This window comes from Bombus fervidus, chromosome 9, assembly GCF_041682495.2.
Source record: "Bombus fervidus isolate BK054 chromosome 9, iyBomFerv1, whole genome shotgun sequence".
Classification (NCBI taxonomy): Eukaryota; Metazoa; Arthropoda; class Insecta; order Hymenoptera; family Apidae; genus Bombus; species Bombus fervidus.
The window spans coordinates 6,096,733-6,119,892 of NC_091525.1; the positions used below are offsets into that span (position 1 = coordinate 6,096,733).

The following is a 23,160-nucleotide window of genomic DNA, read 5'->3' on the forward strand; positions in this document are numbered from 1 at the left end:
CGAGTGTGATGAGCGAATGCAATTGACTCGTGTACATACTTGTAATCTCGTCCTCGTCTTCCGCCTCGGCTTCCGCAGCCAATTCCTCTGGCGTCTTCTTCTTGCGCATCAAAGGATTCGGCTCTTCTTGGGTCATTTCTTGTACTTCTTCTCGCTTCTTTATGTTATACTGAAACGGAAAAACGAGAAGCAAGTGAACAAAAGGAGGATTACCGGTTACAAAAGAACGCGTTTGTACTTAGCGAAAAACTCGCGACATACGTAAGCTTTCCTTTTATCTTTTCGTCTGACAAAGACTTTTCAATTAAGGAGGCACCGAAAAATCGAAATCTTTTAAACAGTCTCTTTAATATTCCAGAGGTATGGAATATCGTACGAAAGTCTTTTTCATTTATCTTATTATTTCACGAAGACTTTCTCATTAATAAGATACATAAGTCTTGTACGTTTATGTATCGTTTTAAGTTTCTCGAAGCTTTCAAAAGGGATTCTACTCGCGAACCAAAAAATTGGAAAAATCGAGTAAAATAGAATGTCAAGTCCAGTTCGACGTAGAGTTCTTGCAACTACTTATAAGAAAAATTCCCACATTTTATTTATGCTTAAACGTCTGAAGGTGTAGCCTCCTAATTAATTAAAAAATAGACTATAGAGGTACCAATATACGTCTTACCAAGTCCGAGCACGAATTCGACAAGTTTTACGAGTCACGTAACAAATGCTCTTCGCTTGATATCTGTTGGATCGTCGTTTAAATCCTATTCTACGTTAATCCTGTTCCACGTCCGTCTACGTAGTTAAACGAAACTTACTTACACGAGCGTTTACGATGGATGATCCTCAAACGAAACGAACGTTCGGACTGTGTTTTGTTTCGCGATTGACTTTCTGTGAAGCAAACGAAGAGGAAACGCGCGGGATCCGTTAACGAGTATTCCGGTCAGATTTTCTTTGAAGCGATAGACAGATACCTTTGACCAAAGTGCGAGAAGCTCAATCGTGAAGTTTTCTCGATCGAAGTTGGTGTACCGCTACGTGGCCACATTGAAGACACTCGACGACAGTATATTTTCAAACTTCGCTAACAAGAAAGTTGTAACGCGACGAAGTAGCCGAGAGCGACAACCTTTCTTTCAGACTTTAACATCGAAAGCGTTTTAAAGGAGGTGTCATCCCTTCGTGCCTCGAATTTAATGAACAACGACAGCCACAAAAACGTCCGCGACGTAAAAAGTTATCTCACGACCAAATATCGATCTACGTGCGATCCTATCGAGAAGCCTTTGGCTGTTCCCATTAATTTACAAGGAAACACCGCGAATGGTCCTGGATAGCTTCTATTTAGACGGAACTTTTCCTGTAACTTTAAACTTGCCATAAGAGCATAAATATCCGTCTAGTCGTGACTTCTGTCGTCGCGAATATCACATGTCGTATTATCAGCGATATTTCGAGTCGCGACGCTAGTATCATAAATCCAAAATATTCTCTGCTGACATTTTCTACTGTCATTTATTGCTGTTCACAATCTCTGCTTTTACCATTTCCACAGTTACGGTAGCATGAAATCGGAATGGTCAGATTACGGAAGAATCGTTTTCGGACAATCGGCTTAAAACTCAAACAGTCAATCGCGTCCATCACACGGAGCATCGACGCGCAGCTATTAGCCAGCCCTCACGCAGTGTTCCGTAATCGTATTAGCTGGACAATTTCAATCTCGGCTTCGTATCATCGAATCTGCCTCATGATTTCGAGGATCTGCAACAGGAGATCGGCACGTAACAACATACCCGCACCGCCGTACCCCTATTTACACTAGATTGTCTAGTTGCATCGAACCGCAATGACGGCTGCATGCGCTCGCTACCTAGCTACATGTAGCGAGTAACTCAGCTCTGACGCTTTGTATCCACGCCACTCTTGTCGGCAGACAATGAGCCCGATTGCGGTACAAGCCAGACACGTGATCGGCTGTACGGGTGCCGGTTGCCTCTATCGTGGCATTGTAACCGACCGTGGAATACGCGTATTGCGGGTATATCTACAAACACTATAAATTCTCCGTCTGTTTCGTTGTTGTTCTCCGCTGTTCGGCTCTCTCATCTCCCTTTTTGCAAAGGCTTTTCGCGTTTTGTCCCAAGTCTCGCATCGCTCTTTTGTTACCGCGCCATGCGACTACACGCGTCTTTCACTGGACGCGCTGTCCGAATCGATATCATTGTCACGAGAGATTTTCTGCGAAAAACTTTGCCCGATCAAAATTCAGACGCATATTTCTCTGGCTGTTCTGCTACGAAATAATAACAAATTGGAATTTAGTTTGGTGCAACATTTATCATTGGAATCTTACGGGAAGAGATGAAATTCGAGGGCTGTAAAGGTTTCGCCTTACTTAGATATTCTGTTTCACTCGGGTTTCTTCGATTTCAACATACAAAACCTTTTCTTTCGTATCATAGCGTGACTCGATAGAAGTACGTGAATACGCGATTGGTTAGGGAAATGTGAAAATGTGATAAGAAACGAAGTGTTTGAAATCATATCAACCAACAACTTCTCCAGGTAACATTGAATTATATTCGCTGGGAAAAGCTAGTTTATTTCTTGCCTTATATCCGCAGATCCAATATAACGGAATAGTTTATTCTATTTTATCGAAAGTACAATAAAATGAAATTGTAACCACGAACAATGCACGGCTTTCTCCCTTATTTTCAATCGGTTCCACAATTCCACTCTCCATACATCTAATCATATCTTGTCGCTTTGTATCTCGCCTCTCGTACGTGTGGAAATCTCGTAAGGTGGTTTCACAGTGGTGAACACAGTGTACATATAAATATGTATCGACTTACGCAGTTTTCTTCGAACTCGAGTCACAGAACTAAAATAACGCACCTAAACACGAGCAACGAAAGTTTATAGGTCGACTTATAGAAAGATTTTCGCGATATTTTCGAACAAAAGTTGTAGTAGTGTGACAGTGGTTTGACTGTACCACGAGGGCAGAGGGACGAGTATATTTAGAAATAGGAAAAGTTGATTGGGTTTATTTAATTAGCGTAGTAGAAATTCGGTTTGCTCTGGGCTAACGGGTATTGCTGATAAATCTGTCTCTCTTTGTTTTTCCGCTGTTCCGTTCCATTAGCAGCGTTTGTAATGGGTGTACAGTGGCGCGTCCCAGGCACCGTGAAGCCGCGCGAAGGAGACAGATAGCGCGTGTATAAACGGCGGTCCAGTCTCCCAACGATGTCAAATGTGATGCACCGATCCTGACGTTAATTAATGCTTCTCGACACGCACCGCGCGCCTCTGCGATACAACGTTTACGAGCACGTCTCACGTGGAATTTCAAATTCGTAACGTTGCGTTTGCGTCAAGGAACGCCTTTTAATTATCGGCCCCTCCCTCTCGACCCTCTGGTTTTTTTTAATCCTAAAAGTTGAGCAATCCCAGGGACTCGTAACACTTTGCATAATTGCGACGCACTCGCGCGTATCACGGCCGGAAGTCTTCAAACGTTCTTTCGCCACGGGTGCTACGTTCTGTGATTTGTATGCTCGTGTTGGATGGCTGCATCTGTATGTGTGCCCTAGACGCATCTGCAAGCCACGTCGCATTGCGACATTTTTACCCGGCACATTTTTAGTAACCAGTTTCCTTGTTAAAAACTAGTTCAAGAAGCGTTACGCCGTATGTCTAATGGTATGTTTTGGTTATAATATGACGTACTCGTTCAACGATACGGAGTTAGAAGTTTGAAGTGCGCACAAATGCTAAGTTCAGCATATTGCTAGATCCGTTGTTATGTGTATGTATGTATACGTATAAAGGTGCATACAGAAGATGTGATAATTATCCGAGATTATTAGGAAAACGATTGAATATCCATCAATATAACGACATACACACTCGTTTATAAGTATTACGACATCTGCTAATGCAGAACGTGGTAATTAATCTGGTAATTAATTAAACGAATTAAATAGGAAATTCATAGCAATTTGCTGAAAATTTACGGATAATAAATATAACGAAGCATCTAATGGTATAAATGTCGATATTTACCAGTGACGAATCGGTATTTTTTAATAAGACGATGATTATGAAAAACGCGAGAAAGCTTGGTTTTACGTAAAGTATATAATCGATATTCACGAAACCAGTTATATTTATGGTATCTCAACATCGTTCGATGGTAACACGTGTTCGTAACAGCGGAAACTTTGCGAACGTTATCAAATCCCTAGTTCGCAATGTTGTCTAGCTATCTTGTTACAGCATTAGTATTCGCGCAGTTTCTGTCTCTCACAATCAGCCTAATTGTCACGTGACGGTGCGAGCGCGGTACAAGCACCGCTGGTTACGAAGCAAACGCAACTATTTGTAAATTGTTCGTTGTTGAATCCCGGGGGGAGGGTCACAGTCGACCCACGTTTCCATGTGTATTTCGAGCACGACAGAGGCGAAAGATCGATTTTTCGTTGAACGAAAACTGTTTCCATTAATTACATCGCTGGAAATTACGATTTCTTTATACAAGCGTGTCACTCGCGCCGTGATTTCATTTGTAAAGGAATTTGGCGCGCAATGACATCGCGATATTCTCATCAACTTTTGTAACTGGCGAATCGCCGGTGCGTGTTCAATTTTCAATTTCTGCCGAATCATGACTATTTTTCACGATCAGCGAATATTTCTGTCGCGTTGTTCCTGTCGCCGTTCCCGTGAAAATTGAAAAAATAAAAAGAAGGGGAAAATATGGTGACCAATAAGTAGACCACGAATGTTTATGCAAACTGATATCCTTACGAACACGTCTAAAGCAATGGAATCTAAGCAGAGATTTGTTTCACTCGTCGAATATCATAACGAGTATTGTGCTCTTATCGCATAAAATTTTCTATCTAGCATTTTGTTTGGTTTTCAAAAAGAAAAAGAATTTTGTTTTCTGCGGTTTAGAAAGAGATTTTATATTCTATACAATTGTTACATGTTTGTCGTATTCTGTGCATTTTTTTTTTTTTTTTTTTTTTTTTTTGCCTTGAGGTTTTCCATAAATGCATAAGCATTCGCAGTTTACCGATATATCATGCCATTATTGTTGTGTCACCATTCGTTTCATTTCGAGAGAAAGAGAATTTTACTGTTTAATTTTTATCTGTTGCGGCCGATAAACAATTTCGAAAGTGCCACCGATACGCATCGTTTATGATATTTTATTAATCAGTACGTTGTAATTACAGGAGTTTAATTAAATTTGATGTACCAATTACGTAAATTAATTTTCTAATTGGGCGTACGTGACTGCAACTGTGGCTACATTAAAATCTGTAATTTCACGGTGCTCTTTCTACAAAGCGAGAATTTATTGCCTGATACGTTCATTGCATGCAAAATCGGGAAAAGATGTTATGAATGCTCGTTTCACTTTGTTCGCGAAATTATCAGTACGTAACGTCGTAGTATGATATATCGTTGTTAAATAGCTAACAGTACGATAAATATACAAATGTACAAATAACTCTCGTATATTTAAAAGTTGCGTATCGTTTACTTTTATAAATATTAGCACACTTTATAGGACGTTAGAGTATGAGAAAACCATATTCAATATTACAATAGTAATCTTATCAATGCCATACAATAAGATTAGAGTATCTGTCTTGTATTTATTGATATTTCATATAATATATGCTACAAAAGATTTAGATTTTCTGCAGAATTCTTCAAGTTTTCATCTGGTGTATCTGCCATTTTTTTCGACAGAATTTAGGCTGAAAGACTATAGAGACCAATATAGTATTATTACAGTAATTTACTATATTTCTGTAATTTCTGCAAATATACAGTTTGCACAAATTTCGTTACATCGAATCACGATCTTCGTCGATTAATCGTCTCCTCGATAATTTAGATTAATTGTCACACTTCGCATGAAACCAACGAGTGTCCTAATACTTACATTTTCCATTCGCGTAACGTTGGCACACTCTCTAGGAATAACGCACCGATACCGATTCTGTCATCAATGCTTTTATCGCATTATAACCGACACTTTGTAGTACAAGTAGCCTTAACTTGTTTCGACGTGCGCATCCTTAAGTACTTTCACGATGGTCCGTTGAACGTCTTAAAAGGAGTCAGCCTGACTCTATTAGGAAGTCGCCATATTGAATGCAGGGACTCCCTACTAGAGTCAATTTGACCCCAGTTAAGTTCAATCTTCTCTCTTCGCTTCTCCTGTCGTCGTTGTCTGCCGTTCTTCTTCCTTTCTTCCACGTCGACCTCGTCCGGGTTGCAGCTCGTTGTTCTTACGTTGTCAGCCGTCTTGTTCTTCAGTTCTCTACTTTCGCGGCTCTTTTTCTCCCCTCTTCTTCTTTTTTCTACCCGTTCCTCTCGTTCTTCTTCGTCAGCGTCACCTTTGACGCCCGCCAGGGTATTCGTGCTATAAACACGATATCGATCAGACGCCGGATTTTAATTATCGCGTCGAAAGCTAATTAGCTTGACACGTAGTTCGTGTCTCGCCTGATCGAGCTCCTGTTCAGAACGATATTTAAGCGTAACTCAGCTTAGAATCTAACGACAGTGGTGATCGATGCGTCGTGTCACATCTATTACAAAGAACACGTAGTGGGATACGTATGCTAGGCGAACAGATCTCATTTGGAACATCTCGAGAGCAAGATGTTGCATACACGTTGCATACAGATAGATAGATATATAGGTGAATGCAGTCAGTGACAAAAATAAGCGCATAAGTAGTAGAAGTAGGTATCGATGAAGTTTAATTAAACTGGTGATAGTGTTATACATTTATACTCACGTTCAAAGATTTTAGAATCTTTCTATCTTTAATAAAACTTCGATATTTGACGTACATTATAAACTTTATATTACCTTGCATTACTCGCCTTAACATTTTATAAGTCAGCTACTTTTTTTGGTTATATAAAATACCAAGTTAAATGAAACTCCATCATATCGTTTTACTGCCACTTACACCTGTCCAATTTTGAAACGAATATAACTTAAGATTTTTGAGCGATGCTGTTTACACACACTTGTAATGGATTATTTAGTGAATGATTGAAATTGATATTTATATTTCTGTATAGGCAATGTCGTATGTAACGAAACTTCGTTAATATCTGTTTCCATTCTTGTCCATTTATTTTCTTGGCCGATTGAACATTCTTTATGTCAGCCAAGAAATTTGCCTTTGGTTTTACATCTATCCTAAGTTTTCGATACTAGCTTACATATTCGATACAAACTTGTTTTCCAAACTACGATGTTGTAAACCATCCAAGTTTACGATACTAACTCACACATCGAATATAAGCTTGTTTTTCTAACGTAAATGTTATAAACAATCGTACGATCAATTTAAATCTGTCGAACGGTTTTACTCCTTAAATTTTGTAATCAATGAAAATTGAAATGTTGAGGAGCGCGTGTAACTATCAGAGGAGAGTAAGTGGGAAAGAGCGAATAACGAGAATGTAGGAAAGGGCGCGTCTGGTGGCTGATTTAAAACTTTGACTTTCCGTCAATTTGATACGTAGCCACCTCCTTTCACCCCTTCCTGCCCCTTCTGCACCCGTTTCTCAGTATTTCCATGTGATTTTATTGACACCAGTCAGTCTGGCGAAGAGACACCGGCGAAGTTTCCGTGGGTCATGAATTTGCGAAATTGGAAAGCTGTCTGTTTCTCTTCTCCCCATTTTACACTTTCCTCGTCCGTTCTTTCTATCCTCGTTTTAGACCTGTACTCATATTCCCTGATTCGTGGATCACCGCTGAGAAAGACAACCGGCTTTTGGATATCGAGAACGTTGACGGGCTACGTGACGATATTCCAGCGTATTATTTCTTTCGCGTCCGGGCAGCCTGTTTGAATTTCATAGAGACCATTGTCGAGACACCGGTAAAAAATTTCGAATAATGCCCGTCGTCTTGCAATTTCGATTTATTGCATGCGAATATGAACAATTTCAGAGCTACGTATAATTTTTGTTATACGGTACGTTTGATTGTTAACGCACGCACTCTGTCGTTTCTCATCGCTGGAAATAGTCGAGAAATGTTTCGTGTAATTTTTTAATGAAATTGGATATTTTTCTACATTAAATTCACAGAGATTAAAACTATACGCATTGGAATGTATGTATGTTTTATTTTGCGTTTAGGTATTAATCTGTGTATTTTTGCTATTGTCATTTTCTTGTATGTGTGTTCCAAAACAAATTCGATAAAGTTTGGTAATAACTTTACTAAGAAATTTTACTAAAATATATACTATAAACTTTAATAAGAAGAAAAATTCTCCTCTGCAGATAGAAGACGATAGGTTCGAGGTATTGAAAATGCAATTACAATTATTTAGTTAAATAACGGACGCAATAGTTTTTGGAGATTAAATCAGCGAATTATCAAAGAAACAGCGAAATATACTTGAACGTAAGGGAAAATATTTCAATAAAGAAATAAATTGCATTCTCGTAGAAGAAAAAAGAGACGAATGGAATGTTTTGCATAAATCCAATATTACCAGAGGAACAACATAGAAAGAACAGTAAATAGGACAGGAAACGCGTTAACCAAGATCCTCATTGGTATTCATTAAGTTCGTTAGCATCTTCCTCTAGCGATTATCTTTGTTTTTGATCTGTTAATGTGTCTACATTTCTTTAACACAACAGAATTAGCCAACTATTCTCTGCCCAAGGTCTTTGCGACTACATTTCACCCCGATCGTATTGCGCTTGCTATAAACCGGCAGTTACGATATCGTAAATTCGTTGGCAATACATCGCGATCATGATATGCTGTATATATATATAGCAATACTTTCGCTGTTATGAAATTCAGCGAAATTTAGAAGGCAAAAGGCGCGAGCTACCTGTCGCGAATCGACATAGATAACATTGTTCCTCTGCACCTGTTGGATATATTTATGCATCCATAATTCAGCTCGTTTATTTCATCGCAGCTTCGGCTTTAGCTGCCTGAGCTTGTAACCCATTTTTTATACTTGCGTGGCACGCGACCCGCATTATCGGACGTGTTTGTTTTTCGTTGCAAGTCTTACGATTAATCATCGATTTATATTCTCAAAGTCGCTTCGCTATCGCTAGTTGAATTTTTGAATATTCATGGAAAGCACGAATCGAAATACAGTAGAAGCACGATTATCGGAACGCGAATGTCACGAACATATCTGATCTGCACGATTAGGCAGGAATTTTTGTATTCAGAAATATTTTCGCGTTATCAATTTATGTAAATATTGAAATGGAACATCAAATATGAAAATGATACGACGACAAAGATTCAGATAATTGGAGATTATTCGTTCGACTTTGTCGATAACACACTGGTTACATTTTTGAAAAATATTTATCAATTGATTAATTGGTGTCTACCAATCGGTATCACGTGGAAACTAAAAGTGTTACGTGCTTATCAACATTGGATACTTTATAAATTTAATAAATTTTAAAGGATAGGGACAAGATTTCTGAGTATGTCGGTATTCGTCGTTATTATTATTTATGACTTTGAATGGTAATACATGGTGGTGAAATTTGTTCAATATTTAAAATTTACAACGAAGTAAAATGGAATAAAACGTAAAAGCGAGTTTTGCGATTTCTGCAATTGCGACGAACAATTTCAAATACAATGGTGCGCTTTGCTCGTGACTGCACGGGAATCGCGTGCTCGCGTGTTATGAACATTAAAGTAGTTTCACCGATTACGGTCCTATCGAAACGTAAAAAAGGCTCGTATCTCCTTGGCTCGCGATTCAGAATCGTTCTATTCTTGGTCAGACTTTAACCAACGTAACAACATCGTTCGTGACACGAATTACGAAATCTGTTACTATATTCGGTTGGTCTTGTTCGTAGCCTAATTTCTCTAATCTAAATCCTAATAAACTTGTACGACGTTAACGCAAGGCTCGCAAAGTAGAAAGATAAATTTCATTTTTTAATAGCGAAGTCATTTACATCGGTGAATTACTTCTGAATATGGCATAGTTTCGATTGTATATTTCTCTTTTAAGAAATCGAGCAAACATAAACAGCGGTTTCTTTAGAAACAAGAAAAGAAATAGTTACGATTTTTGCAATTTCATATTGAAATTTATTAAAAAGAGGAAATGATGAACGCACGCCGAATTTATTATAAATCTTAAGCGAGCAACAGCTGAGATTAGTTTACAAAATTTCAACGTATATAAAAGATTTAGATCAACTTTTTAAAATTTCGTATACAAAACAAATAAATTGCAACTCACCAGACCAAAGATCCCTTTCGTTTACGAGTTATTAAATTTGAATAAAGATCAATCGATCTCCTGCTTCTAGTTATTCTATTATACGATGTTAATGAGCCATCAGCCAAGATCGATAGACGTACAAATATAAAAGAAAATAATACAGTTAGCTAAAGACGATCGATTAAATTACATTTACTCTTTTCCTTCGCTAATTGTTACTGACGCAAGCTACGAAGGGAAACGGTAATAGAATAAGAAGAACATACGTTAAACAGGCAATTGAACGTGTCGTGTGGACGAAGTGAGCCGTTGGGTGGAACATCGGTCCCTCGAAGATACATCTGCTACGAGAGATTCGATAAAGTACATAATAAAATACAGCGGCGGTGGAACGACGACGTCGATGGGGATTGGTCACGACAACGTGCAATAATGTCGTTCCTTCGACAATTTCTCGGAAAGAGCAGGAAACCCGCCGCCGATGGAACAAAGTGCCGGAGATGGCGCGGCAACATTTTCTCTTCGAGTCGAAAAGCGAACGACGTTAGAGCGTTATTGAGAAAAAAAAAAAAAAATAAAAAATAAAAAAATAAAAAAATAAAAAAAAGAAAGGGAAGAATGCGAACTTTTGTTTCGATTGGTTCGTTCTAATAGAAGTTTAGAAAATCGCAAGGTGCGTTAACGAGAATCAAAGATGGATGGTTGGTCGAAACCTCGATTTCCATTCGCCGACCATATTCCGCTATCAAAACCTATCGATCGCTTAACAGAGGAACGACAGTAGCATTTTTCCACGATAATACTGCCAAAAATGGTGATATAGTGGCAGGTCACCACGATGATAAATCCTAACGTATCATATTAGAATACTCGTTCCATATGGATATTCCTATTTCACGCTGTCCGTTTTTTTGCTGAATTTATGTTCGTCCGGTCAGACCCTCGACAAAGTTGAGATGCTTCATTTCCGAAACATCCCTTGCGCGCCACCTCCGCCTATATACCCACGACGTTTAAAAATGATTTCGACCAAAAGGTTGTCTATTTTTTATCGATTTGTATCGCATAAAACGACGCGTACATATTCGTTCATAGATATTAGGACATCTGCCGATCTTGTGAAAAACGTGATAATTGGACTTGGATTACGAAGAGTCAAAATTATATATTCATGTAAGACGATGATTCGGAATAGGTAGACAAATTTGTAATAATTGTTTGCAAGAATTTCGAGAAAATAATTGAGAATTATATATCGATTCTTATCATCTTTTGATTTAAACCTCGGTGAAATGAAAATGAATGTGGTTTAAATGAATGATTCAGAAAATTTAATAGAGTGTATCCTGTTGATGAAATTCGAATCTAACTGTCGAAATTATTTATGGAATGCACGAAATCAAGAGACAAATTTCATAGCACAGATTTATCAGTGACAAAGAGAGAAAAGTATAGGTAAGAAACAACTTAATTGTATTATTTGTAACTGGCGAAATTTTTATTACTGCATGGAATATATAGATTGTTTATATTTCAAAGTTTCAAAAGATATAATAATTCCATTTTTTAATAAGCTGATCTGTTTCGATTTATCTTGTTTTCCTAATGCTTGAAATTAGTAATGGAGATGTAAAAATAAATTAGTTATACGGAATAGTGAGAATAAACATTAGCTATGAAATGTTGAATGTCAATGAGAATTTATACAGGTACACACACGTATGTTGCATAGTATTATTTCATCATTGACATGCAAATGCAGCAAATTGGACTGAATATCTACATTGTTTGTATAATAGCGATGCAATTTATGGGCATCAGCAACTACCTTTGAATACTGAAATTATTTTATAATTTTGCTTGCGTCATTGTTATAAAATGCAGCAAATTACCTTTCCTAGAAATTAAACAGCACTCTTTTCTGAATTTTCCATACTAATATGCAAATATAATGATACTCGGTTCTGAATGATCATTGATGGCTTAATATAATTTTTCCAAAGCTAGAAATAAAACTTCCAATATTATTTATCAGTCCTCTTCCCTAAAAGTTTCTCAAATTTATATAATGATTTTATTGAATTTATATGATGATTGAGAAGTTTCTCAAATATATTTAAACGTACGATAATAATTGATTATTGCAACGTTAATCAATACGAGTGAGAAAAAACGATTGGAACGAAGGAAATATAAATTATACAAGAATGGTTAATTCAATATCTGTTATATATTACTCGTTCAATAATAAACATCAGCAAAGACATGAGAGAAATTTTTAATTAGAAAAAGTCCATCAGAGTTCACCATATCGAATGTCATTACTTCAGTTGCGTAAGTCACTTCCATTGTTTCATCGAGCCATCGAGACGAACGGATGTTGGTCTGTCGCCACTGTCTCGAGGATTTTTAATTAATTGTTCGAGTTAATTGAGAGACACAGAAGAGAGACGTAAAACGAGGCGACCTTCTTCGAATCGCGGAAAAACAGTTCGTTTTGCAAACTTGCATAAATGAGATTTACATTCTATGTATTAGCAAAGAACGTTTCGAGGTATAGGAAAAAAGGTTGTTCAATATTTATTTCCATGTTTTAAAAAGCCCGTTCTTAATTGAGAAGAAAGTTTTAAAAAGGAAGAAAAGGAAATGTTCTTTTCATAACTTGGAATTTCCGCAACGACAGACTTAAATAAAGTTTTAAATTCCACTTTTAAATTCCATGCTCCACTGCGTCTTCAGATTTCAAATCTCTTTTTTCTCCCTGTTATATGATCGTGAGATATTTTCTTGTTTTTCTTTTTTTTTTCTTTTTACTCTCATTACGCGTTTTCGTATGCTTCCTAAATTCGAGATATTACAGCAAAGACCTTATAGGTTCAGCAATTTCCTGACGTTAAATTTTTTTATCGATCAAATTCGAACGCGTATATAAAATAAAATACGAAATACAATGTTATAGAAATTTGCATATACCTTTTGTATTTATATGATATTATAAAACAAACTAGACTTAATGTTATATCGATATCTCGTATATTCTCTATCGATATAGCTAATGCAATTTCCTTGGTAGCGATAAAATCAAAAACATCGTAACCACACGTGTAACTTTGTTCCTTCTTCTTTCTTTTCCAACTAAACGTTTATCATTTGTTGATACTTGTAAGAAAAATGTTCCGAGTATATTTAAAGTTACTTTGTCGATCTAGAAATTTAAACGATTCTAAAAGAAAGCGCATATTTACTAATTTCTTTTAATATATCGAATACACAAGATTCAATAAATGTATATAGATATTTGCGATAGAAACTAGACCGTGTCTCCATTTTTGCATTTTTAAATCATTATCGTAGATTCTAATATTCGATTTCCTGGCCGTTGCGCTCGCGACCTACTCGTATCTCGTACATTTCCTTAGATTTATGGCTTTTCTTTACGACTTTATTTCTTCCAGTGCACGCGAGTAAATAGAAAATACATTATCCTCTTTAACGTAAGTTTGACTTGTTATTTCACTGTTTCTTTCTGCTCACTATCTTCTTTCACTCGCTATTAAACCTGAATCGCATTCGAGTCATTAAGTGTCCAACAGTTGAAACGGAAAGACGTTGTGGTATTTTTAATTATACTGTGTAGGATATTCCAGAAGCTGGAGGAGCCGATTCCTAAGCGGAATTTCTTAAGGGCCATATAACGAAATCTCTTCTTGATGATCATTAGCCGAGGCCCGTAATCGGATTTTCTTTGACCCCGTCGTGCCAGCGCGATTACCGAAGGAAATCTTCTTGCGGAATAGCGTCCGCTTAAGAATACATCTTTATTCTCAAGGGGATCACCAGTGTTATTATATCTCGAGTTTTCCGTTCATTGTTGCTAGAAAAGGTGGATAAAGGATCCTCCGGGAAAATATCGCGAAAAGACTTTCACGGAGGATTTCGATGTCTCGGCTAATGAAGTATCAATCTTTATTAATTCTGACTGAACGATCCTCGACGCCGATACAGAACCGCTCGCAGCCAAGCTAAGACCAGGGATAACGTTCCCAACTTTTTATTTCTCGTCACAGAGGCTTTGATAAAACGCGATCTGGATTATTTATCGTGGAGATTGCAAAGTCCTGGCGAAATTTAAATTTATACCGGCTAAACAGCTAGCCTGAAGAGCGTATGAAAGTGCGTTGGAAAGCAGTGGGAGAGCTGAACTCTGGTAACGAGATAGCCGGATGAGGTTCGGTTCCGTTTAACGAGGGACTGATATTTCAGGAATGACACGATGCTTCCTACATGCCGATGCAAAACGGTCTCAATTTTCCTAACTCGTATTTTTCCGCTGAATTTCCACGAACATCGAAATCAATGATTTCGTGCATTTGGTCCTGGTTCGAACGCGTGCATTCGTAATATATTCTGTGAACGCACGCGTTCGAACGAGGACAAGGCACCTTAAGAGCGATTATGTCATATTATATCTAGACTAGGCTACTTTAGGTATTTATGCAAAATTTAAATGTGCAAAAATGTACGAAATCAGACAGAAATATGTGGAATATTCGAAGCAAAGTACCTGCACGTTGTAAATAGCATCAAGAAAATGGAACAAGCCTTTATCAAGGTTGTAGCTTTTTTACTTAGACTTATAAAAATATGAATTTCTGTAAGAATTCGGTATCAATTTATGCACATTATTAGAAAGAGAATTTGTTACGTTTTTTAAGGTTTCAAGGTTACTCGATCTGTCGCCAGCAAATTGTTTTGTTCGAGAAAAATGAAGATGTCTCCGTACCAGATATCTCGTTATAAACGCTTGTTTAAATGTCTGATCATTTTTTCACGTAATAATGCAAATATATCGCTCTTCTACCGTGTGTCCCTTTAAGTGTCTTTTTAATCTTCTATTGTTCTGATATTCGATAATAAGTAGCCCTCGTTAATTTTCCAAATCGTCGAGAGGGTATTGAAATCTTTGTTTTCATAGAAATTGCAGCATTTCGTCAGAGTGGCCAATATTTCGAACTCGTTGCCTTTCATACAGATTGGTTGGAAATTTTTTACGTCAAAAGCAATGCCCTATTAACTTTCAATTGTTTAGGGACAATCGGGTATCGGATCGAACGGTCATTTTCAAAGTGGTCCTATCTTCGTACACGCATTTATCGACAATAATTTTACAAGCACTCGACAAACAAACGCGACAAGATTTAATTGCGCGACGTCACGCCGATGATTCGAGAGTTATTCATTTAATGCGTACAATGCATACCGGGACGTATTTTTCTCGATTATTCTGCGAGAGCCCTCGATTCCATCTGGGTCATGTCAGCGCCGCTGACTACATCCTGACAGGACAATACATCAGGATTGACAATAGTACGATTTCGCGTGACATCTGTTTGTCCTTTCTATCTCTTCGTTCTTTGTTCAACTCTTCTTTTTTTTTTTCATTTCGTCGTTTGTTTCGCGGTAAATCGGCCGTGTTGGAAAACTTTCCGAATACTGGGTGCATTGTGCTGATGGTTTCCGGCGAATGTCAAAAACGCTGAGAAATTATCTTTCTCTTCGATAGTTCTCTCGTTTTCCTCTCTCTCTCTCTCTCTCTCTCTTTGCGCACTCTTTCACAATCTTTCAGTAACGTCAGAAATTTTGTTCCTCTTATTCTGCACGCTCCGTATAGAAACAACTCTCAATGAAGTTTTATGAGAATCTCGAAATTTATTCCTTCTTTGCATAAAGCTTTGCTCACTTTTCATCCCGCAAAAAACAAGAAAGGATTGAGTTTGCTTTGATGGAACGGAACTCGCAAACAATGACCGGCCAGCTTTGCTACACGTTCCACGATAAACAATTCCGTTTCAGCGGCGCACGCTTGTGAATGTTTCACAAAGTCTGGCCAACCGGAGCCCCGACCACGAAAAGTTGCCGGAACATTTGTCGCTGAATACGCCAAGAGTTTATGGACACTTCAAAGAGAGTTTTTTCCGCGGTAACTAAAATATCCACTAAAAATACCGATGTCTTTCTTTAAGGCTGTTCCTCCTTCACAGTTAAAGGAATTTCTAACGAACGTTTTAGGCAAATCATTTCTAGGAACGGCACTCGCCAAACCTCGAAACCACGAAACTTGTCGAAATTAAAATCCTCCTACGACTTGAAGCGTTCGCAATAAGGATATTCAAATCTCACTATCTACTGACCATCCTGGATAACCAGAATATTCGTTTAATTTTCTTACACGAAGAAAAGTATGAGGAAAGCTATGGAAAATATAAATTCATCGTTCTTTGGGAAGGTTAAAGCGTCCTCTGTTCCACCTGAACAATTTTTTGACGTACAAACTACATCAGTCCTAAGGTCTAATTGAAATCTATTTGTAAAAAGTACAGCATACAGAGGCAAACATAATTTCGTGTATATCTCGGGAAGTAAAGTTGCTCGGCGGTTATATGCGACTAGAAAAAGCAGTTTTTATCAAGTTGCATGTTTCATTCTGATGATATTAAACTCTTATAGTTATAAGAGAAGACTACTAAATAATGCGAGATCTGGTTAATTGTTATTACATATAAATGATACGATAAATACAATAATACGCCAATTTATAGCCATTCTACGTTAAATGAAATTACTTGGAACGTTGGATCAGAATGTTAAGGATGAATTGTGCCCTTTTCCACGTAATTATTATTAAAAATTAGCATATCTCTGATTAATGTTATTTCTCTTTCTGCCGGAGAATTCGCGTTTCGGTTTCCGCAATTCTCTGAAATTCCGTGCAACACGAGCGGAAATTATCTTGCACTTGGCTCGATTTATACGAGTTCGTGATAAACAACCGGCGTGACTTTCGCGTTGGAGAAACCCGGCGTGTTCGAGATGTACGCGTACGTGCACTTACGCGTGGCCATATTTAGGTGTGGAAGAACAGGCTGCGAACGTGACGGACCGTTCGCCGTATTCGCAGTGCCGCTTCGTAATCAAATTTGCATTTTAAGTCGGGGACCGTTCTTGTTAGACGGCTTGCATACGTGCAAACGAGTAAGCGTCCGCCATGAAACTCAGCCATCTCGGACGATTTATCTTTTCGGTGACGTTTGCTGGATTAACGTCTTCTTGTCGGACGAATAATTATACCTCTCTTTTCAGTCCCGCCTATTTTACCTTATTTACATAGTAATCGCGAAATGCTTGCTCGAATTTTCTCCCCCTAGAAATTAATAAATTATCCACCACTTTCTGCCGTGTTATTTGCTCGCCTTACCACGAACTTGAGATACGAAATGTTAAGAAAATCAGTGATATTTAAATACTGGGTAGAAACTTTTACGTAATGCTATGATCATCGTGATTATATTGGTCAAGTTGGTAAACGATTTGAATATGTATGCAAAAGTTACAAGATGTTTGTTGGGGGATTATACTTGGCAAAAATTACTGGAGTATTTGAACAGTCGGTTATTCGTTATGTTAATAAGCCACGATAATTAAGACTACTATTCACGCTGTATAACGATTTCTTTTCCTGCGTGCGTCTGCCATAAATATTGTGTAATTTCTACATATATTTTCAGATTGGTTTCAAATTTGGCTATCATAATCAGGATAGTCGTGTACCATCACAGTGCTAACGAAATTTGAAGAAGTTTTGTATAATGGACGTAGTATATTAATAAAGAAATTTTGTGATAAACGTCGGAACATCTTCGTGAGCCATAGTACGTAGTAATATAAATGGTAATATATATATTATTACTATGTTTCTAAATAGGGAGTGTATTCTTATGTCCCTTAATTTTACGAAAAAGCAGTAAATGTTATTTCTAATTACCAGTTGGTCGTTAATCTCTAATTTGTAATTACTCTGGTGAAATGCACGTATTGTTGCTACAAATCGAGCAAATTGTCCGAATATTTACGAGCGGTGCCGGGGTAAATTTTTAATTTACTCGCTAAATATGTCGCTGTACGAACACTATGAAACCCTCGACAACGTTCATCCGGACTTTCATAGTATATTCAGTCGATTGCAAATATCTGTATTTTTTACGGGAGCGAAAAACGCTTCGCGTGGCATTTAGTAAAATAAACGCATTAATCGCGAAACGGCTTTGGAGATAACGGTTAAATGAACGCTGTTTTTCGCGCTGGCGACACTGGTGCGCGGAATGGGTCGCCATTATCGCGCATTGTTCGCCGATCGAAATTGTCCCGGGCACTTGGAAAAGTTTGCAGAACCGTAGCGTGAAAATAATCGTGTGTCGAGGATTATTCGTTAGTGTCATTATCGGCGGACGATTACGAAACCACGGACAGCCAGGAACAATGGTTCTCGTTGATCAAACGGTTACGTATCATCGAACAGTCACGACTAATTAGCGTGATTGCAGCCGACAAAATACGAGCGCGACCGTTCTGATCTGCTCGAATTATGAAATCAGCTTCGTTAGATAATTGCTCTATTTCGTATTGACACGGGAAATTAGCAAGGTATGCCAAGTAGCCGAGCTTTGTCCAGCGTTCAATTCAGAAGCGTTAGCTCGCGCATTATGACTAATCGAGCGCGCAGCGGTATAAATTGGCCGCGATTCTTGGAAGCCTTTCCCTTATCAAACTGTGGTTTCAATTTCGTTGCTGGCTGCGTCCGCTTATTAGCATTAGCGTTCCTGAACGGTCATTAAATTCGTCGATCAACGCGACAGTGTGGTTTCGTGTATAGTTCGCGTATAACGCGATAACAACACGCAACTACAGTGTCAACTTTTATGCATTTAATGAGAAAATAGTTGCGTGTGGCCGGCGTTGCTCGGATTTTTGCGATGCTGGATTTTCTTAACTAATAACTCCACGATAAATTTTTAAACCATCCAGAAAACGCTGGCAATATCGCGTGAAAAAATTTGATTCCTCGCATGTTCCTTAAAAAATGACGGAAAATTATCGAGCTCGAAACTTCAGCAACGATAGCACGTTGAAGATCACAAGCGAAATTAATTTCAACATTTAATTTGATATTGTACATACGTTGTTGTTTCTTTCGTTCATCTAACTTCATGTAAATCCTTACATTATCTGATCAATCAATTTCTCAGTCTTTGTTGATATAAGAATTTGCATAAAGTTAGATGAGCAAAGGAAATAACAACGAATGTACAATATTAAATGAAATTTTGTAACCAGTCGTTTGACCGGGCAAATGTTAGTGTTAAAATGCAGGGCCGCTGCATGGAACGAGGTGCGCGCCGTTAACGAATGGTCTTCAAACGTATCCTTACGAGGTTGCTTAAAACTCGAGGGGAAAAAATCGATCCTTGTCGGCAATAATAAACTCGGCGCGAGCAACGCTAGACGGAGAGCTCATTTTTCACCCTGTTGGAGAGGAACGTGTTAAAACGGTGATGGGGGAAAGCAAGGGTGGTGAGATTTGCCGCAGCTGACGGAGGACATTACGGTTACGCGATAATCTTTCGAGGTTCGATTGGTAGCGTCGATGTAACGCGAGAACTTTCGAGAAAGGAGATCGGAGGTGATAATAAAATATTAGATTTCCTGGTGAACGAGCATAAAGAACCGCAGGTGGAATTAATTCTGTCGATGTCTGCTCGACTATGATATTATCCAAGTCCGTGATATAACCGAGAAATCTATAGGCATTCGTCGACCGATGAACGATACTCGTAATGATAATCGAAGTACGCAAGGGACTAATACTCGTGGAAGGAGAAAGAGGGATTCATCCCGATAAATGAAAGTTGCGGTAGGTTTGAACAGCGACGTCGGAATCATGCAGACAACTGGCGCGAATCCATCGGCAAACGAAACCAGGTGTTCCTATTCCGGCAAGTATGAAAAGACGCCCTAAAGATATTCCATGCAACTCGTGGCGAAAAGCGAGAATCCTTTGTCCTCGAAGAATGCACGCGGTTCCTTGGTAGGCGGGATTCGTGAGCAACGAGCAGAGCACCGCAAAAATCGAAGGAAAATGAAACTCGTAATTGAAAATTTGCAGTTTGCGAGGCGAGAGGTAATATATGATGGGAAACGCAGTGTCATTTTCTCAAACTTTCTCTGAAATGGTTTCTCTCCTTGAAATAACTGGCTCGAGGTTAATGGAAGGCTCGTAAACCGAAATCTTTTGCCGAGGTATTTCCACGATGCGTAACGTAGGGATAATCTAGAAAAATATTCGCTCTTTAACGTGATCTTTTTAGACAGCGCGGCGCCGAGAGAACCTTTGAAATTTTCGACCGTTTCACCGGCCCCTACAAGGCACTCGATACACACTAGGAGTGTGTATACTGTATGTATATAGTATACAGTATACACACGTGTATTTTACGTTCCTCGAGGCTTTCCACGCTCCAATGCGGGACACACCCGTGTACATTTGTAAATAAGCACGAGACTTTCGATCCGGAGTATTTTATCTTTCATGCAGCTTTTCAGTTACGTACTCCCCCATTCAGTACGCGTATTACGAACGAGCTCTCTCTCTCTCTCTCTCTCTCTCTCTCTCTCTCTCTCTCTCTCTCTCTCTCTCTCTCTCTCTCTGAGGCTGTTAAGGACAGAGAAACATGAATTGCCTTTGATACGAATAGCAGCTTTTGTTGCTCTTCGACTGCAATTCGCAAGCAGACAAACGCGTCGTGTAAGCGCATCTTCGCTCAAAGATCTCAGTTCGTTATGTCTTCTCCAAGATCGACAAAAATTATGGGTGAATTACGTTGTAACAGTCCATTTATAGCTTGCTACCTTGTACGATAAAGGATACGTACGCTGCTAATGTATTTTTACAATTTTGTTAAGAAATGCGTGCATTTTTAGCAATTTCTTCAAATCGTCGCGAATATATAAAATATAGACGTGCGGCATATGAGTCAATGGAAGATTTGAATCGGGAGAAACTCACATTATTGTGTCTTGGAATACTAACGTTGTTTTCGTTTGCTACGTTCAAAGGTAAACGAAGTCCGAACAAAATATTATCGCCGTTATTTGTAATCGTCAACCGGAGTTACATTTGAGCTTTTTATAATAATACCTGTCGATACAAATAGACGAACAGTCTAGGACAGTCATAGTCGAATAGTTGAACAGTTAGAGAGTTGAATAGCAGCATTGTGCGACGATTACGACCGGCATACACTATCTCCGTTCTTGTACTTAAAGTGATTTTAATATAATTGACTACTACAATTTTATCACTCGTCCCTTTAATAAATAAACCAACACGTTTAATATCCATCTCATAAATAACATGGAAAGAAAACCGTTAGGAAGCAAAGCTGTGTTAACTGCCACTTCATTCGCAATTTACTTCTAATCAATTTACATGATACTGGTATTCTAAGTTGAACTTTGAAAGAGAAATTTCATTTCCTCTAACAAATAAGATTAGGTCTATAATCGAAATGAAGCGAAAGTTCGAACGAGCACATTTTCAAAAGTCGTTAGAACGAAGTTGCCCGAACAGTCGGCAGTTTCGCAGAAGAACGAACTAACATTTACGAAACTCTTGTTTGTTATATCACGCGGCAAAACCAAGAGCCGTAGTTCTCCTCTAAGACTGGTCCATTTAACGAGAGACTTTGAATTCGTAAAGCGAAATAGAGTTAACGCTGACTCGATGTATAATTCTTCGAAAGCTGATTTTCCGTTTACGCGCTTTATATTGCGGCAACCTTCCCCTCTTGGCGAGGAGAAAAAGCAAAAGACAGAAAGAGGAAACGCTGTTATTCCTTACCTTGTCCCTGATTTCCTGTCGCATCTTCTCTCGTTCTTCTTCCATTTTGCGATGCTTCTCCTTCCTTCGTTCCTCAGCCTCCCTGATGGCTTCTTGCCTTTCTCTTTCGGCCTCTTCTTCCTTCTCCTTGTCATCTTCGTCTCCGCCTTCGCCACCAACGGCTCCTGCAAATCGAAAGAAACAATACGTTCAACAACAGTCCTTGGTTTTTTCTTCGTCGTTCAAAGGCTCACGAAAGTATTTGAATACTTGTCATAGAAATATTTTACGTGCGTGTTAAATGTATTATAGAAAACGTTTAAGAAATTTCATTAGTCTCGTATTGAAACACGACTGTCACAATCGTATTGACTTTTTGAAACCAATCTGAAAATGTATATTTGCATATAAAAGTTACTAGATATTCATAGCAAATATATATTTGCTAAAAGATTAGTATGCAGCATGAATAGCCATCTTAAATACGCGAGTCCTATTAATTAATCATGAGTCGAATATCGAGTCCTATTAATTAATATATTAGCAATATGATCAAGATAGCGGGATTTCATTGTAATGTTCATAAAATTTCAGTGTTTTGTACAACATATACTACGTATATTCGTAAAAGATTTCTACCAGTGTCCAAATTTTCGTGCGCAACTGTGGATATATAATGATATTAAAACGTATATATTAGGTTGTCTGAAAAGTTTCTTTCGTTTTATAAGATGATAATAGATGAACGACAATTTCTGTTTTATATTATTTTATTGCATTAGGTATGATCCATTTCGTTCTATTTCTATTATTACGTTCGTGCATAATTCAATAAACTAATATAAAACAAGAAACATTGTACGTCTATTATTTCCTTATAAAACGAAAGAAACTTTTCGGACAACCTAATATAATATAACATTATCGTTAGTTACGTAATGTAATATTACATATTTAGCGTCCTTTCTTCTCTGTTTAATTTGCTTAAACGATAATTGATAGTTCCGGGATGGTTAAACCCATCTTCGCGTTAAAAAGCTGTCAGTGTTTTGTTCGCGTTTAGTTTTCTTCCTTCCATTTAGATTATGTTCGGTGTACAAACCACCAGGATAATAGAGGACGAGAAACTAACAGTTTACCCTTGGGAGCAAAC

At 38.1% G+C, this 23,160-nt stretch overlaps 1 protein-coding gene across 3 annotated transcripts in view; it reads right to left on the reverse strand.

Moving 5' to 3' along the window:
* Positions 1-23,160, reverse strand: part of Cpx (synaptic transmission protein complexin) — a 329,323-nt gene that overhangs the window by 11,776 nt on the left and 294,387 nt on the right. For all 3 annotated transcript variants that reach the window (XM_072010352.1, XM_072010353.1, XM_072010354.1), the window contains 2 exons: positions 22,029-22,192; positions 40-169 (listed from right to left, as the gene is read on the reverse strand). In XM_072010352.1, the coding sequence (XP_071866453.1) occupies positions 40-169; positions 22,029-22,192 (294 nt within the window). The remainder of the gene's footprint in view (positions 1-39; positions 170-22,028; positions 22,193-23,160) is intronic.